General features: G+C 42.5%; 1 protein-coding gene across 2 annotated transcripts in view; it reads right to left on the bottom strand.

The window, feature by feature from the left end:
* Positions 1 to 19,422, bottom strand: part of LOC128706579 (protein FAM43A) — a 463,132-nt gene that overhangs the window by 61,776 nt on the left and 381,934 nt on the right. For both annotated transcript variants that reach the window (XM_070090540.1, XM_070090548.1), the window contains one exon: positions 16,859 to 17,496. In XM_070090540.1, coding sequence (XP_069946641.1) covers positions 16,859 to 16,973 — 115 coding nt within the window. In that variant the 5' untranslated portion in view covers positions 16,974 to 17,496. The remainder of the gene's footprint in view (positions 1 to 16,858; positions 17,497 to 19,422) is intronic.

Consider the following 19,422-nt stretch of genomic DNA (forward strand, 5'->3'; position numbering starts at 1 on the left):
CACACACACACACACACACACACATACACACACACACACACACACACACACACACACACACACACACACACACACACAGTGAAGAGGCTTCTGAGTGAGCTAGATACCTCAAAGGCAATGGGGCCAGATAACATCTCCCCATGGGTCCTGAGAGAGGGAGCAGAGGCGCTATGTGTACCCCTAACAACAATATTCAATACATCTATTGAAACAGGGAGATTGCCTGAGGCATGGAAGACAGCAAATGTAGTCCCAATCTTTAAAAAAGGAGACAGACATGAAGCACTAAACTACAGACCAGTGTCACTGACATGTATAGTATGCAAAGTCATGGAGAAGATTATCAGCAGAAGAGTGGTGGAACACCTAGAAAGGAATGATCTCATCAACAGCAGCCAACATGGTTTCAGGGACGGGAAATCCTGTGTCACAAACCTACTGGAGTTCTATGACAGGGTGACAGCAGTAAGACAAGAGAGAGAGGGGTGGGTGGATTGCATATTCTTGGACTGCAAGAAGGCGTTTGACACAGTTCCACACAAGAGATTAGTGCAAAAACTGCAGGACCAAGCAGGGATAACAGGGAAGGCACTACAATGGATCAAGGAATGCTTGTCGGGAAGACAGCAGTGAGTCATGGTAAGTTGGCGAGGTGTCAGAGTGGGCACCTGTGACCAGCGGGGTCCCACAGTGGTCAGTCCTAGGACCAGTGCTGTTTCTGGAATTTGTGAACGACATGACGGAAGGAATAGACTCCGAAGTGTCCCTGTTTGCAGATGACGTGAAGTTGATGAGAAGAATTCATTCGATCGAAGACCAGGCAGAACTACAAAGGGATCTGGACAGGCTGTAGACCTGGTCCAGCAATTGGCTCCTGGAGTTCAACCCCACCAAGTGCAAAGTCATGAAGATTGGGGAAGGGCAAAGAAGACCGCAGACGGAATACAGTCTAGGAGGCCAGAGACTACAAACCTCACTCAAGGAAATAGATCTTGGGGTGAGTATAACACCAGGCACATCTTCTGAAGTGCACATCAACCAAATAACTGCTGCAGCATATGGGCGCCTAGCAAACCTCAGAACAGCATTCCGACATCTTAATAAGGAATCGTTCAGGACCCTGTACACCGTATACGTTAGGCCCATATTGGAGTATGCGGCACCAGTTTGGAACCCACACCTAGCCAAGCACGTAAAGAAACTAGAGAAAGTGCAAAGGTTTGCAACAAGACTAGTCCCAGAGCTAAGAGGTATGTCCTACGAAGAGAGGTTAAGGGAAATCAACCTGACGACACTGGAGGACAGGAGAGATAGGGGGGACATGATAACGACATACAAAATACTGAGAGGAATTGACAAGGTGGACAAAGACAGGATGTTCCAGAGATGGGACGCAGCAACAAGGGGACACAGTTGGAAGCTGAAGACACAGATGAATCACAGGGATGTTAGGAAGTATTTCTTCACCCACAGAGTAGTCAGGAAGTGGAATAGTTTGGGAAGCGATGTAGTGGAGGCAGGATCCATACATAGCTTTAAGCAGAGGTATGATAAAGCTCACGGTTCAGGGAGAGTGACCTAGTAGCGACCAGTGAAGAGGCGGGGCCAGGAGCTTGGACTCGACCCCTGCAACCTCAACTATGTGAGTACAACTAGGTGAGCACACACACACACACACACACACACACACACACACACACACACACACACACACACACACACACTAGGACAAAATGGTAATTAACACAAACACTCACATAACACAAAACACCAACATACGTACACACACACACACACACACACACACACACACACACACACACACACACACACACACACACACACACACACACACACACACACACACACTAGGACAAAATGGTAATTAACACAAACACTCACATAACACAAAACACCAACATACGTACACACACACACACACACACACACACAGACACACACACACTAAGACAAAATGGTAATTAACACAAACACTCACATAAGACAAAACACCAACATACGTACACACACACACACACACACACACACACACACACACACACACACACACACACACACACACACACTAGGACAAAATGGTAATTAACACAAACACTCACATAACACAAAACACCAACATACGTACACACACACACACACACACACACACACACACACACTCACACACACACACACACACACACACACACACACACACACACACTAGGACAAAATGGTAATTAACACAAACACTCACATAACACAAAACACCAACATACGTACACACACACACACACACGCACACACACACACACACACACACACTAGGACAAAATGGTAATTAACACAAACACTCACATAACACAAAACACCAACATACGTACACACACACACACACACACACACACACACACACACACACACACACTAGGACAAAATGGTAATTAACACAAACACTCACATAACACAAAACACCAACATACGTACACACACACACACACACACACACACACACACACACACACACACACACTAGGACAAAATGGTAATTAACACAAACACTCACATAAAACAAAAAACCAACATACTTACACACACACACACACACACACACACACACACACACTAGGACAAAATTTTAATTATCACAAACACTCACATAACACAAAACACAAACATACTTACACACACACACACACACACACACACACACACACACACACACACACTAGGACAAAATGGTAATTAACACAAACACTCACATAACACAAAACACCAACATACGTACACACACACACACACACACACACACACACTAGGACAAAATGGTAATTAACACAAACACTCACATAACACAAAACACCAACATACGTACACACACACACACACACACACACACACACACACTAGGGAGGCCAAGCCCATGATGACACTCTTCAGGTCACTTGTTCTATCTAGGCTGGAATATTGCTGCACTCTAACAGCACCTTTCAAGGCAGGTGAAATTGCCGACCTAGAAAATGTACAGAGAACTTTCACGGCGCGCATAACGGAGATAAAACACCTCAATTACTGGGAGCGCTTGAGGTTTCTAAACCTGTATTCCCTGGAACGCAGGAGGGAGAGATACATGAATATATACACCTGGAAAATCCTAGAGGGACTAGTACCGAACTTGCACACGAAAATCACCCACTACGAAAGCAAAAGACTTGGCAGACGATGCAACATCCCCCCCAATGAAAAGCAGGGGTGTCACTAGCACGTTAAGAGACCATACAATAAGTGTCAGGGGCCCGAGACTGTTCAACTGCCTCCCAGCACACATAAGGGGGATTACCAACAGACCCCTGGCAGTCTTCAAGCTGGCACTGGACAAGCACCTAAAGTCAGTTCCTGATCAGCCGGGCTGTGGCTCGTACGTTGGTTTGCGTGCAGCCAGCAGCAACAGCCTGGTTGATCAGGCGCTGATCCACCAGGAGGCCTGGTCACAGACCGGGCCGCGGGGGCGTTGACCCCCGAAACTCTCTCCAGGTAAACTCCAGGTAAACACACACACAGGTGGAAACTAAAAACACAGATGAGTCACAGGGATGTTATGAAGTATTTCTTCAGGAAGTGGAATGACCTGGACAACACAGTGGTAGATGCAAGATACTTCAATAGCTGCATAAGAACATAAGGAGGAACACTGCAGTAGGCCTGTTGGCCCATCCTTGGCAAGTCCTTTACAAAATCAACCTACTAACAAAACACTTGCCCAACCCATTTTCAATTCAACCTTAACAATAAGCTTTGACGAATCTATTTACTCATGTGCAAGTCCGACTCAAATCCAACCCCTCTCATTCACGTATTTATACAACCTAAACATGTACGATTAGGCTCTCGAAGCCAGAAGAAAGTGAATCCAATAATAGCCGGCGATGATCCGGGGCCAGGAGCTGAGATTCAACTCCTGCATCCACAAATAAGTGAGTATTCTCTACGTTTCTACTGTACCCTGTACCGACACCTTTGCTGATGCATACACATATAGACCTTGAACACCTGTAACCCGTGTACTGACTCGTGGAGCAGAGTACTCATAAAAAGGTTGAAATGACCATGAGGACACACGGGCGTGTTGACAGGACATGGAAACGCTGACACGGGCAGGCACTCGCTTAGCCGAATGGCAGATGTAGATAAGGGAAGATAAGATAAGATAAGATAAGATTTCGTTCGGATTTTTAACCCCGGAGGATTAGCCACCCCGGATTAACCCAAGAAAGTCAATGCGTCATCGAGGACTGTCTAACTTATTTCCATTGGGGGTCCTTAATCTTGTCCCCCAGGATGCGACCCACACCAGTCGACTAACACCCAGGTACCTATTTGCTGCTAGGTGAACAGGTCAACAGGTGTAAGGAAACGTGTCGAAATGTTTCCACCCGCCGGGAATCGAACCCGGGCCCTCCGTGTGTGAAGCGGGAGCTTTAGCCACCAGGCCACCGGACAACGGTCGACAAGCCATGGGTACACGTCTACCAGACACGTCTAGACGTGTCTTGTGACGTAAATATACCACTGTTAAGGCATATACTTATGAGTGTCGGAGGGTCGTGTAGGTCGTAAATGGTTGTCATCAAGACAACAACATCCAGTGTCGTCATAGTGTGAGTCAACTACCTGTCTGTCCTGTACTATTACCAACAACCACAAGGGTTCCCCCGGTGTTAATGTTAAGGTTCCCCCGGTGTTAATGTTAAGGTTCCCCCGGTGTTAGTGTTAAGGTTCCCCGGTGTTAGTGTTAAGGTCCCCCGGTGTTAGTGTTAAGGTCCCCCGGTGTTAGTGTTAAGGTTCCCCGGTGTTAGTGTTAAGGTTCCCCGGTGTTAGTGTTAAGGTTTCCCCGGTGTTAGTTTTAAGGTTCCCCCGGTGTTAGTGTTACGGTACCCCGATGTTAGTGTTAAAATTCCCCAGTGTTAGTGTTAAGGTCCCCCAGTGTTAGTGTTAAGGTTCCCCGGTGTTAGTGTTAATGTCCCCCGGTGTTAGTGTTAAGGTTCCCCGGTGTTAGTGTTAAGGTTCCCCGGTGTTAGTGTTAAGGTTCCCCAGTGTTAGTGTTAAGGTCCCCCGGTGTTAGTGTTAAGGTTCCCCGGTGTTAGTATTAAGGTTCCCGGTGTTAGTATTAAGGTCCCCCGGTGTTAGTGTTAAGGTTCCCCGGTGTTAGTGTTAAGGTTCCCCGGTGTTAGTGTTAAGGTTCCCCGGTGTTAGTGTTAAGGTTCCCCGGTGTTAGTGTTAAGGATCCCCGGTGTTAGTGTTAAGGTACCCCGGTGTTAGTGTTAAGGTTCCCCGGTGTTAGTGTTAAGGTTCTCCCGGTGTTAGTTTTAAGGTTCCCCCGGTGTTAGTGTTAAGGTTCCCCGGTGTTAGTGTTAAGGTTCCCCGGTGTTAGTGTTAAGGTCCCCCGGTGTTAGTGTTAAGGTCCCCCGGTGTTAGTGTTAAGGTTCCCCGGTGTTAGTGTAAAGGTCCCCCGGTGTTAGTGTTAAGGTCCCCTGGTGTTAGTGTTAAGGTCCCCCGGTGTTAGTGTTAAGGTTCCCCGGTGTTAGTGTTAAGGTCCCCTGGTGTTAGTGTTAAGGTCCCCCGGTGTTAGTGTTAAGGTCCCCCGGTGTTAGTGTTAAGGTCCCCCGGTGTTAGTGTTAAGGTCCCCCGGTGTTAGTGTTAAGGTCCCCCGGTGTTAGTGTTAAGGTTCCCCGGTGTTAGTGTAAAGGTCCCCCGGTGTTAGTGTTAAGGTCCCCTGGTGTTAGTGTTAAGGTCCCCCGGTGTTAGTGTTAAGGTTCCCCGGTGTTAGTGTTAAGGTCCCCTGGTGTTAGTGTTAAGGTCCCCCGGTGTTAGTGTTAAGGTCCCCCGGTGTTAGTGTTAAGGTCCCCCGGTGTTAGTGTTAAGGTCCCCCGGTGTTAGTGTTAAGGTTCCCCAGTGTTAGTGTTAAGGTCCCCCGGTGTTAGTGTTAAGGTCCCCCAGTGTTAGTGTTAAGGTCCCCCGGTGTTAGTGTTAAGGTTCCCCCGGTGTTAGTGTTAAGGTTCCCCGGTGTTAGTGTTAAGGTTCCCCCGGTGTTAGTTTTAAGGTTCCCCCGGTGTTAGTGTTAAGGTTCCCCGGTGTTAGTGTTAAGGTTCCCCGGTGTTAGTGTTAAGGTCCCCCGGTGTTAGAGTTAAGGTTCCCCGGTGTTAGTGTTAAGCTTCCCCGGTGTTAGTGTTAAGGTTCCCCGGTGTTAGTGTTAAGGTTCCCCGGTGTTAATGTTAAGGTTCCCTGGTGTTAGCGTTAAGGTTCCCCGGTGTTAGTGTTAAGGTCCCCCGGTGTTAGTGTTAAGGTCCCCCGGTGTTAGTGTTAAGGTTCCCCGGTGTTAGTGTTAAGGTTCCCCGGTGTTAGTGTTAAGGTTCCCCCGGTGTTAGTGTTAAGGTTCCCCCCGGTGTTAGTGTTAAGGTTCCCCCCGGTGTTAGTGTTAAGGTTCCCCCGGTGTTAGTGTTAAGGTTCCCCCGGTGTTAGTGTTAAGGTTCCCCCGGTGTTAGTGTTAAGGTTCCCCCGGTGTTAGTGTTAAGGTTCCCCCCGGTGTTAGTGTTAAGGTTCCCCCGGTGTTAGTGTTAAGGTTCCCCCCGGTGTTAGTGTTAAGGTTCCCCCGGTGTTAGTGTTAAGGTCCCCCGGTGTTAGTGTTAAGGTCCCCCGGTGTTAGTGTTAAGGTTCCCCGGTGTTAGTGTTAAGGTTCCCCCGGTGTTAGTTTTATCAGAGTCAGTGTTGTTACTGACTCTTGACTTGATTCAGTTCTACACAGAACGGAACAATAATACCAGCAGCCAGCTGTCTCTAACTCAGAGAGGTTCAACTTCAGAAAGGTTCTACCTTAGGGGGTTCTACTTCAGACAGATTCTACTTCAGATTCTTCTGAGAGGTTTTAGCCCGAGAAGTTTTACCTCAGAGAGGTTCTTCTGAGAGGTTCTACCTCAGAGAGGTTCTACTTCAGATAGGTTCTACTTCAGGGAGGCTTTACCTCAGAGAGGTTCTACTTCAGAGAGGTTCTACTTCAGAGAGGTTCTACCTCAGAGAGGTTCTACTTCAGAGAGGTTCTACCTAAGAGAGGTTCTACCTCAGAGAGGTACTACTTCAGAGAGGTTCTACCTCAGAGAGGATCTACTTCAGAGAGGTTCTACCTCAGAGAGGATCTACTTCAGAGAGGTTCTACCTAAGAGAGGTTCTACCTCAGAGAGGTTCTACTTCAGGGAGGCTCTACCTCAGAGAGGTTCTACTTCAGAGAGGTTCTACCTCAGAGAGGTTCTACCTCAGAGAGGTACTACTTCAGAGAGGTTCTACCTCAGAGAGGTTCTACTTCAGAGAGGTTCTACCTCAGAGAGGTTCTACCTCAGAGAGGTTCTACTTCAGAGAGGTTCTACCTCAGAGAGGTTCTACTTCAGAGAGGTTCTACCTCAGTGAGGTTCTACTTCAGAGAGGTTCTACCTCAGAGAGGTTCTACTTCAGGGAGGCTCTACCTCAGAGAGGTTCTACTTCAGAGAGGTTCTACCTCAGAGAGGTTCTACTTCAGGGAGGTTCTACCTCAGAGAGGTTCTACTTCAGAGAGGTTCTACCTCAGAGAGGTTCTACCTCAGAGAGGTTCTACCTCAGAGAGGTTCTACTTCAGAGAGGTTCTACCTCAGAGAGGTTCTACCTCAGAGAGGTTCTACTTCAGAGAGGTTCTACTTCAGAGAGGTTCTACTTCAGAGAGGTTCTACTTCAGAGAGGTTCTACCTCAGAGAGGTTCTACCTCAGAGAGGTTCTACTTCAGAGAGGTTCTACTTCAGGAAGGTTCTACCTCAGAGAAGTTCTACTTAAGGAAGGTTCTACCTGAGAGGTTCTACTTCAGGAAGGTTCTACCCCAGAGGTTCTACTTCAGGAAGGTTCTACCTGAGAGGTTCTACTTCAGGAAGGTTCTACTTCAGGAAGGTTCTACTTCAGAGGTTCTACTTCAGGAAGGTTCTACCTGAGAGGTTCTACTTCAGGAAGGTTCTACCTCAGAGGTTCTACTTCAGGAAGGTTCTACCTGAGAGGTTCTACCTCAGAAAGGTTCTACTTCAGGAAGGTTCTACTTCAGGAAGGTTCTACCTCAGAGAGGTTCTACTTCAGGAAGGTTCTACCTCAGAGAGGTTCTACTTCAGGAAGGTTCTACCTCAGAGAGGTTTTACTTCAGAGAGGTTCTACAGAGGTTGCTCACTGCCAAGGCAGATAACACAGGGTAACGGCAGCGAGTCATACTGAATCCACTGGGTCACACTGACTCCACTGGGTCACACTGACTCCACTGGGTCACACTGACTCCACTGGGTCACACTGACTCCACTGGGTCACACTGACTCCACTGGGTCATTGCAGGATAAAAATATACATAATGTATATTTTATGTGTATATAATAAGTGTTGTCCAGAAGTTTGTAAACTGTGATGTATCTTACACTTGTAACCTTCACCTGACTGGTTTATCTTACACTTGTAACCTTCACCTGACTGGTTTATCTTACACTTGTAACCTTCACCTGACTGGTTTATCTTACACTTGTAACCTTCACCTGACTGGTTTATCTTACACTTGTAACCTTCACCTGACTGGTTTATCTTACACTTGTAACATTCACCTGACTGGTTTATCTTACACTTGTAACCTTCACCTGACTGGTTTATCTTACACTTGTAACCTTCACCTGACTGGTTTATCTTACACTTGTAACCTTCACCTGACTGGTTTATCTTACACTTGTAACCTTCACCTGACTGGTTTATCTTACACTTGTAACATTCACCTGACTGGTTTATCTTACACTTGTAACCTTCACCTGACTGGTTTATCTTACACTTGTAACATTCACCTGACTGGTTTATCTTACACTTGTAACCTTCACCTGACTGGTTTATCTTACACTTGTAACATTCACCTGACTGGTTTATCTTACACTTGTAACATTCACCTGACTGGTTTATCTTACACTTGTAACATTCACCTGACTGGTTTATCTTACACTTGTAACATTCACCTGACTGGTTTATCTTACACTTGTAACCTTCACCTGACTGGTTTATCTTACACTTGTAACATTCACCTGACTGGTTTATCTTACACTTGTAACCTTCACCTGACTGGTTTATCTTACACTTGTAACATTCACCTGACTGGTTTATCTTACACTTGTAACATTCACCTGACTGGTTTATCTTACACTTGTAACATTCACCTGACTGGTTTATCTTACACTTGTAACCTTCACCTGACTGGTTTATCTTACACTTGTAACATTCACCTGACTGGTTTATCTTACACTTGTAACCTTCACCTGACTGGTTTATCTTACACTTGTAACATTCACCTGACTGGTTTATCTTACACTTGTAACATTCACCTGACTGGTTTATCTTACACTTGTAACATTCACCTGACTGGTTTATCTTACACTTGTAACATTCACCTGACTGGTTTATCTTACACTTGTAACATTCACCTGACTGGTTTATCTTACACTTGTAACATTCACCTGACTGGTTTATCTTACACTTGTAACCTTCACCTGACTGGTTTATCTTACACTTGTAACCTTCACCTGACTGGTTTATCTTACACTTGTAACATTCACCTGACTGGTTTATCTTACACTTGTAACATTCACCTGACTGGTTTATCTTACACTTGTAACATTCACCTGACTGGTTTATCTTACACTTGTAACCTTCACCTGACTGGTTTATCTTACACTTGTAACATTCACCTGACTGGTTTATCTTACACTTGTAACATTCACCTGACTGGTTTATCTTACACTTGTAATTCACCTGACTGGTTTATCTTACACTTGTAACCTTCACCTGACTGTAACATGTAACATTCACCTGACTGGTTTATCTTACACTTGTAACCTTCACCTGACTGGTTTATCTTACACTGACTGTAACTTGTAATTCACCTGACTGGTTTATCTTACACTTGTAACCTTCACCTGACTGGTTTATCTTACACTTGTAACATTCACCTGACTGGTTTATTTATCTTACACTTGTAACTTGTAACATTCACCTGACTGGTTTATCTTACACTTGTAACCTTCACCTGACTGGTTTATCTTACACTTGTAACATTCACCTGACTGGTTTATCTTACACTTGTAACATTCACCTGACTGGTTTATCTTACACTTGTAACCTTCACCTGACTGGTTTATCTTACACTTGTAACCTTCACCTGACTGGTTTATCTTACACTTGTAACATTCACCTGACTGGTTTATCTTACACTTGTAACCTTCACCTGACTGGTTTATCTTACACTTGTAACATTCACCTGACTGGTTTATCTTACACTTGTAACATTCACCTGACTGGTTTATCTTACACTTGTAACATTCACCTGACTGGTTTATCTTACACTTGTAACCTTCACCTGACTGGTTTATCTTACACTTGTAACCTTCACCTGACTGGTTTATCTTACACTTGTAACATTCACCTGACTGGTTTATCTTACACTTGTAACCTTCACCTGACTGGTTTATCTTACACTTGTAACATTCACCTGACTGGTTTATCTTACACTTGTAACATTCACCTGACTGGTTTATCTTACACTTGTAACATTCACCTGACTGGTTTATCTTACACTTGTAACTTCACCTGACTGGTTTATCTTACACTTGTAACCTTCACCTGACTGGTTTATCTTACACTTGTAACCTTCACCTGACTGGTTTATCTTACACTTGTAACCTTCACCTGACTGGTTTATCTTACACTTGTAACCTTCACCTGACTGGTTTATCTTACACTTGTAACATTCACCTGACTGGTTTATCTTACACTTGTACACACCTTCACCTGACTGGTTTATCTTACACTTGTAACCTTCACCTGACTGGTTTATCTTACACTTGTAACATTCACCTGACTGGTTTATCTTACACTTGTAACCTTCACCTGACTGGTTTATCTTACACTTGTAACCTTCACCTGACTGGTTTATCTTACACTTGTAACCTTCACCTGACTGGTTTATCTTACACTTGTAACATTCACCTGACTGGTTTATCTTGTACCTTCACTTGTAACCTTCACCTGACTGGTTTATCTTACACTTGTAACATTCACCTGACTGGTTTATCTTACACTTGTAACCTTCACCTGACTGGTTTATCTTACACTTGTAACCTTCACCTGACTGGTTTATCTTACACTTGTAACCTTCACCTGACTGGTTTATCTTACACTTGTAACATTCACCTGACTGGTTTATCTTACACTTGTAACCTTCACCTGACTGGTTTATCTTACACTTGTAACCTTCACCTGACTGGTTTATCTTACACTTGTAACATTCACCTGACTGGTTTATCTTACACTTGTAACATTCACCTGACTGGTTTATCTTACACTTGTAACCTTCACCTGACTGGTTTATCTTACACTTGTAACATTCACCTGACTGGTTTATCTTACACTTGTAACATTCACCTGACTGGTTTATCTTACACTTGTAACATTCACCTGACTGGTTTATCTTACACTTGTAACATTCACCTGACTGGTTTATCTTACACTTGTAACCTTCACCTGACTGGTTTATCTTACACTTGTAACCTTCACCTGACTGGTTTATCTTACACTTGTAACATTCACCTGACTGGTTTATCTTACACTTGTAACCTTCACCTGACTGGTTTATCTTACACTTGTAACCTTCACCTGACTGGTTTATCTTACACTTGTAACCTTCACCTGACTGGTTTATCTTACACTTGTAACATTCACCTGACTGGTTTATCTTACACTTGTAACCTTCACCTGACTGGTTTATCTTACACTTGTAACCTTCACCTGACTGGTTTATCTTACACTTGTAACATTCACCTGACTGGTTTATCTTACACTTGTAACATTCACCTGACTGGTTTATCTTACACTTGTTTATCTTACACTTGTAACCATTCACCTGACTGGTTTATCTTACACTTGTAACATTCACCTGACTGGTTTATCTTACACTTGTAACATTCACCTGACTGGTTTATCTTACACTTGTAACCTTCACCTGACTGGTTTATCTTACACTTGTAACCTTCACCTGACTGGTTTATCTTACACTTGTAACCTTCACCTGACTGGTTTATCTTACACTTGTAACCTTCACCTGACTGGTTTATCTTACACTTGTAACATTCACCTGACTGGTTTATCTTACACTTGTAACCTTCACCTGACTGGTTTATCTTACACTTGTAACCTTCACCTGACTGGTTTATCTTACACACATTCACCTGACTGGTTTATCTTGTACACTTGTACTTGTAACCTTCACCTGACTGGTTTATCTTACACTTGTAACATTCACCTGACTGGTTTATCTTACACTTGTAACCTTCACCTGACTGGTTTATCTTACACTTGTAACATTCACCTGACTGGTTTATCTTACACTTGTAACATTCACCTGACTGGTTTATCTTACACTTGTAACATTCACCTGACTGGTTTATCTTACACTTGTAACATTCACCTGACTGGTTTATCTTACACTTGTAACATTCACCTGACTGGTTTATCTTACACTTGTAACATTCACCTGACTGGTTTATCTTACACTTGTAACATTCACCTGACTGGTTTATCTTACACTTGTAACATTCACCTGACTGGTTTATCTTACACTTGTAACCTTCACCTGACTGGTTTATCTTACACTTGTAACATTCACCTGACTGGTTTATCTTACACTTGTAACATTCACCTGACTGGTTTATCTTACACTTGTAACCTTCACCTGACTGGTTTATCTTACACTTGTAACCTTCACCTGACTGGTTTATCTTACACTTGTAACCTTCACCTGACTGGTTTATCTTACACTTGTAACATTCACCTGACTGGTTTATCTTACACTTGTAACATTCACCTGACTGGTTTATCTTACACTTGTAACATTCACCTGACTGGTTTATCTTACACTTGTAACCTTCACCTGACTGGTTTATCTTACACTTGTAACATTCACCTGACTGGTTTATCTTACACTTGTAACATTCACCTGACTGGTTTATCTTACACTTGTAACCTTCACCTGACTGGTTTATCTTACACTTGTAACCTTCACCTGACTGGTTTATCTTACACTTGTAACATTCACCTGACTGGTTTATCTTACACTTGTAACATTCACCTGACTGGTTTATCTTACACTTGTAACCTTCACCTGACTGGTTTATCTTACACTTGTAACCTTCACCTGACTGGTTTATCTTACACTTGTAACCTTCACCTGACTGGTTTATCTTACACTTGTAACATTCACCTGACTGGTTTATCTTACACTTGTAACCTTCACCTGACTGGTTTATCTTACACTTGTAACCTTCACATGACTGGTTTATCTTACACTTGTAGCCTTCACCTGACTGGTTTATCTTACACTTGTAACATTCACCTGACTGGTTTATCTTACACTTGTAACCTTCACCTGACTGGTTTATCTTCTTTACACTTGTTTATCTTACACTTGTAACCTTCACATGACTGGTTTATCTTACACTTGTAGCCTTCACCTGACTGGTTTATCTTACACTTGTAACATTCACCTGACTGGTTTATCTTACACTTGTAACCTTCACCTGACTGGTTTATCTTACACTTGTAACATTCACCTGACTGGTTTATCTTACACTTGTAACATTCACCTGACTGGTTTATCTTACACTTGTAACCTTCACCTGACTGGTTTATCTTACACTTGTAACATTCACCTGACTGGTTTATCTTACACTTGTAACATTCACCTGACTGGTTTATCTTACACTTGTAACATTCACCTGACTGGTTTATCTTACACTTGTAACATTCACCTGACTGGTTTATCTTACACTTGTAACATTCACCTGACTGGTTTATCTTACACTTGTAACATTCACCTGACTGGTTTATCTTACACTTGTAACCTTCACCTGACTGGTTTATCTTACACTTGTAACATTCACCTGACTGGTTTATCTTACACTTGTAACATTCACCTGACTGGTTTATCTTACACTTGTAACCTTCACCTGACTGGTTTATCTTACACTTGTAACATTCACCTGACTGGTTTATCTTACACTTGTAACATTCACCTGACTGGTTTATCTTACACTTGTAACCTTCACCTGACTGGTTTATCTTACACTTGTAACATTCACCTGACTGGTTTATCTTACACTTGTAACCTTCACCTGACTGGTTTATCTTACACTTGTAACATTCACCTGACTGGTTTATCTTACACTTGTAACATTCACCTGACTGGTTTATCTTACACTTGTAACATTCACCTGACTGGTTTATCTTACACTTGTAACCTTCACCTGACTGGTTTATCTTACACTTGTAACCTTCACCTGACTGGTTTATCTTACACTTGTAACATTCACCTGACTGGTTTATCTTACACTTGACCTGGTTTATCTTACACTTGTAACCTTCACCTGACTGGTTTATCTTACACTTGTAACCTTCACCTGACTGGTTTATCTTACACTTGTAACCTTCACCTGACTGGTTTATCTTACACTTGTAACCTTCACCTGACTGGTTTATCTTACACTTGTAACATTCACCTGACTGGTTTATCTTACACTTGTAACATTCACCTGACTGGTTTATCTTACACTTGTAACATTCACCTGACTGGTTTATCTTACACTTGTAACATTCACCTGACTGGTTTATCTTACACTTGTAACCTTCACCTGACTGGTTTATCTTACACTTGTAACATTCACCTGACTGGTTTATCTTACACTTGTAACCTTCACCTGACTGGTTTATCTTACACTTGTAACATTCACCTGACTGGTTTATCTTACACTTGTAACCTTCACCTGACTGGTTTATCTTACACTTGTAACCTTCACCTGACTGGTTTATCTTACACTTGTAACCTTCACCTGACTGGTTTATCTTACACTTGTAACCTTCACCTGACTGGTTTATCTTACACTTGTAACCTTCACCTGACTGGTTTATCTTACACTTGTAACCTTCACCTGACTGGTTTATCTTACACTTGTAACATTCACCTGACTAGTTTATCTTACACTTGTAACATTCACCTGACTGGTTTATCTTACACTTGTAACCTTCACCTGACTGGTTTATCTTACACTTGTAACCTTCACCTGACTGGTTTATCTTACACTTGTAACCTTCACCTGACTGGTTTATCTTACACTTGTAACCTTCACCTGACTGGTTTATCTTACACTTGTAACCTTCACCTGACTGGTTTATCTTACACTTGTAACATTCACCTGACTGGTTTATCTTACACTTGTAACCTTCACCTGACTGGTTTATCTTACACTTGTAACATTCACCTGACTGGTTTATCTTACACTTGTAACATTCACCTGACTGGTTTATCTTACACTTGTAACATTCACCTGACTGGTTTATCTTACACTTGTAACCTTCACCTGACTGGTTTGTCTTACACTTGTAACATTCACCTGACTGGTTTATCTTACACTTGTAACATTCACCTGACTGGTTTATCTTACACTTGTAACATTCACCTGACTGGTTTATCTTACACTTGTAACCTTCACCTGACTGGTTTATCTTACACTTGTAACCTTCACCTGACTGGTTTATCTTACACTTGTAACATTCACCTGACTGGTTTATCTTACACTTGTAACATTCACCTGACTGGTTTATCTTACACTTGTAACATTCACCTGACTGGTTTATCTTACACTTGTAACCTTCACCTGACTGGTTTATCTTACACTTGTAACCTTCACCTGACTGGTTTATCTTACACTTGTAACATTCACCTGACTGGTTTATCTTATACTTGTAACCTTCACCTGACTGGTTTATCTTACACTTGTAACCTTCACCTGACTGGTTTATCTTACACTTGTAACCTTCACCTGACTACATATAGTTCTCTTACTTTCATTCATAGTTTGTTTTTATCCTTTGTATATATCGTGTCGAATAGGTAAAACTGGTCAGTTAGGAAGAACTCATTTAAAATTAATTTCTTTCTAAAATTTTCTCTTATACGTTTAAAGATATATATTGTTCATTTATGTTAATGTAAAAATTAATAATTTTATACCAAAAGAACCTTAGAAAACTTACCTAACCTTATTATAACAAGCGCAATTTAATTTAACCTAATCCAACTAAACATATTTTAGATAAGTTTACAATAATTTAATAATAAACAAACAATGAAATATATTTTTTTCGTTAAGTTCAAAGTGATTTTTGCGAAATTATTCCATACACAAATTTTCGCATTATTCGGCAAGAAGAGTGTTGCTATTTAAGCCAAAATCGAAAGTTTTACCTATTCGGTATATATATATATATATATATATATATATATATATATATATATATATATATATATATATATATATATATATATATATATGCAATACGATCACAGTAAACAGGTGATTTCAGAATATGCAGAACAACCACTGTGAAAGAGAGAAATTCCAAGCGCTTTCGTGACTACTCACATTATCAAGGAACAATGACATTGTTTCTTGGTAATGTGAGTAGTCACGAAAGCGCTTGGAATTTCTCTGTTATATATATATATATATATATATATATATATATATATATATATATATATATATATATATATATATATATATATATATATATATATATATAACTGACTTGGATTATGAAATGTTTGATTAATATTGGAGAAATTGAAAGTGAGAAATATTGCTGCTATTTAGAAGTAGTGGCAAACCCGTGTGGGTAATAGTGAGCGAGGTAGATATAAAGAGATAAAACCAGATGAGGTTACCTTTAGCCCAGCCAGTGAGGACGTTACCCAGGTACACCACCTTGTAGGTGGGGTCATACTCCGTGATGGTAACACTCTTCTTCCTCCACAGCTTCTTCAGGTTCATGTTGGGCATGATGGACAGCCTCTTCCCCTCCCCCCCCTCCCTCCCTTCACTAACACTCACTAGCAGTGTTCTCCGTGCACTCAGCGCCACCACTCGTGCACCCTGCCACCCCTCACTCTGGGGTGCTGCACAACATGGTTACACCTCAGTGTCTGGGGGGGTTGATACCGCCTGTTAACCACTGTGATCCCTGAGCGGGCACTGACAGCCCCTTGTCTGGTGATGCCACTCTCCAGGTGACGTCACAGCTGCATATCCGCTGGTGGTGGTAGTGGTAGTGGTAGTGGTAGTGGTAGTGGTAGTGGGATCAGTCAGTAGTGTGTGGGCGCCGACATGCTGTGCTCCTGGCCCACCGTGGTCTACTCTCCGGGTGTCGTCAACAGTCTCGTGCCCTCCCTGGGGCTTCTCCTAAAGCAGACTGGCCTACCCCCAGGGCGAAACACCTTACGTGTGCCCCAGGGTGCGACCAGGGGAGCACTGGGGGCTCAGGGGGCCCTGCCCCCCATAGACATGGCAGCTGATCATCAGAAACCTGAAAAAAAAATGTGAATTAGTGATGCAACAAGTGTGTGGGTAACATAATAATCACAGCAAACAGATGATATCACAATATGCAAAACAACCACTGTGAAAAATTAGTGAAATTCCAAGCGCTTTCGTTACTTCTCAGATTATCAACTTCCTTGATAATGTGAGAAGTCACGAAAGCGCTTGGAATTTCACTATTTTAACCATTATAACAAGTGCAATTTAATTTACCCTAATCCAACTAAGTATATTTTAGATAAGTTTGCAATAATTTAATAATAAACAAACAAACACAATGAAATATATTTTTTCGTTAGCTTCAGGATGATTTTTGCGAAATTACTGCATACACAAATTTTCACTTGCCTTATTCAGCATGAAAAGCGTTACAAGTTTTACCTATTCGGCACATATATATTAAAAACAAAAAGGCACACCGACTGGAACAATACACAATAACTCAGATACAGGATTCTCTTTTTTTCCATTTATCGTCCCTAACATGTTGGTGCACGAGGTTTTCCAGTACTACATCTATCATCTTGGCTCTCCATGTGGCTCCAGGTTTTCTCAGTCAGTCTCCTTGTAGTTGAAATCACCCATAACTAGTAACCCGTGTGAGCTCTTCTGGCCACCTCAACTAGTGTGTTCACCATTGCTCTGTTGTTCTTCTCATATTCTTCTCTTGGCCTCCTGCAGTTCTGTGGCTGATTATATATCAGTCCCTCAGACTAAATTGTACCTGTGTTGTCCCTTTCACTAGTTTCGTCCATTCCTCCAATTTCCTGAAATCTCCATCGGTTTTTAATGAGTAGTGCAACTCCTCCTCCCCCTCTGCTTTCTGTATCTTTCCTCAGGATCTGATATCTGGGTGGGAAGATTGTATCTGTTATCATCCTGGTGAGTTTCATTTCTGTGACTGCCTTGATGTCTGGGGACGTCTCTTTGATTCTTTCATGCCACTCCTCACATTTATTTATTCCATCTGCATTCGAATACCAAACCTTCAACTTCTTGTCTAAAACTGTGGTCTGGGGAGAACGTTGGGGTTGGGGGAGTGGGAGACCTGGCGGGGAACTATAGGGGGTTGCTGTGGGAGTGAAAAGTGTGATGAGGGTGGTGGGGGCAGTGTACAGTGTGTGGGTTTTGGGTTAGATTATTTAGATGCATAGGGGTTGTTGTGGTTGAGGTCCTTCTGTGAGTAGTTCTGAGGGAGGTTGTATGTGTTTTTCTTCCTGAGTCTGGGTTTTCCTGCTCATCTCCATCTCTTTGCCTCTCATTCCTCCTTGCATCTTTGTACCCTCTCTTTCAGTTTCTGCCTTTCTTCTTGTGCTCTGTCACAATCAAGGTACACCCTCTGGTTCTTCAGTATGTCCTTTAGTAGTGCTTTCTCCTGCAGGATCCTGTTTTCATTTGATTCTGCCTTGAAAATCACTTTGACTGGCCGGTTTTTTCCTCTTGCAAACCACCCTATTCTCAGAAAATTTGTCAACTGGGTCGTGTCGTCCTCTCCTATTGCTTTCATGATACTTTCAATCACTTTTTTCTCCTTTTCTTGCCTCATAAGTTTCTCATTTAGCTTCCTGGAGCCCATAAACAAAAACTGACCTCTCCCTTTCGCCCTCCCACAGCATTTCCCTTTGCATCCCCTGAGACGATTTAATTGCTTCCATTAAAGCATTCCTTCCTTCAATCTCTTCTCTAGCTGATGTCCCTGTGCTCAGTGGTCTCTCATTTTTTCTTCTCACCTTTTCCTGGGCACTGCTGTGGTCAGTTAGGGCTTCTGCATATAGCTTAACTCCTTCATTTTCTTTAGTCCTCTCATTTGTTCCTGGTGTGCTCATCTTTTACTGGGCTCTATGGTGGTCTGATAGGGCCGCTGCATACAGTATAGCTCCTTTGTTTCTTACAGTACCTTTATCTGTGAATG

Source organism: Cherax quadricarinatus, chromosome 3 (assembly GCF_038502225.1).
Source record: "Cherax quadricarinatus isolate ZL_2023a chromosome 3, ASM3850222v1, whole genome shotgun sequence".
Lineage (NCBI taxonomy): Eukaryota > Metazoa > Arthropoda > Malacostraca > Decapoda > Parastacidae > Cherax > Cherax quadricarinatus.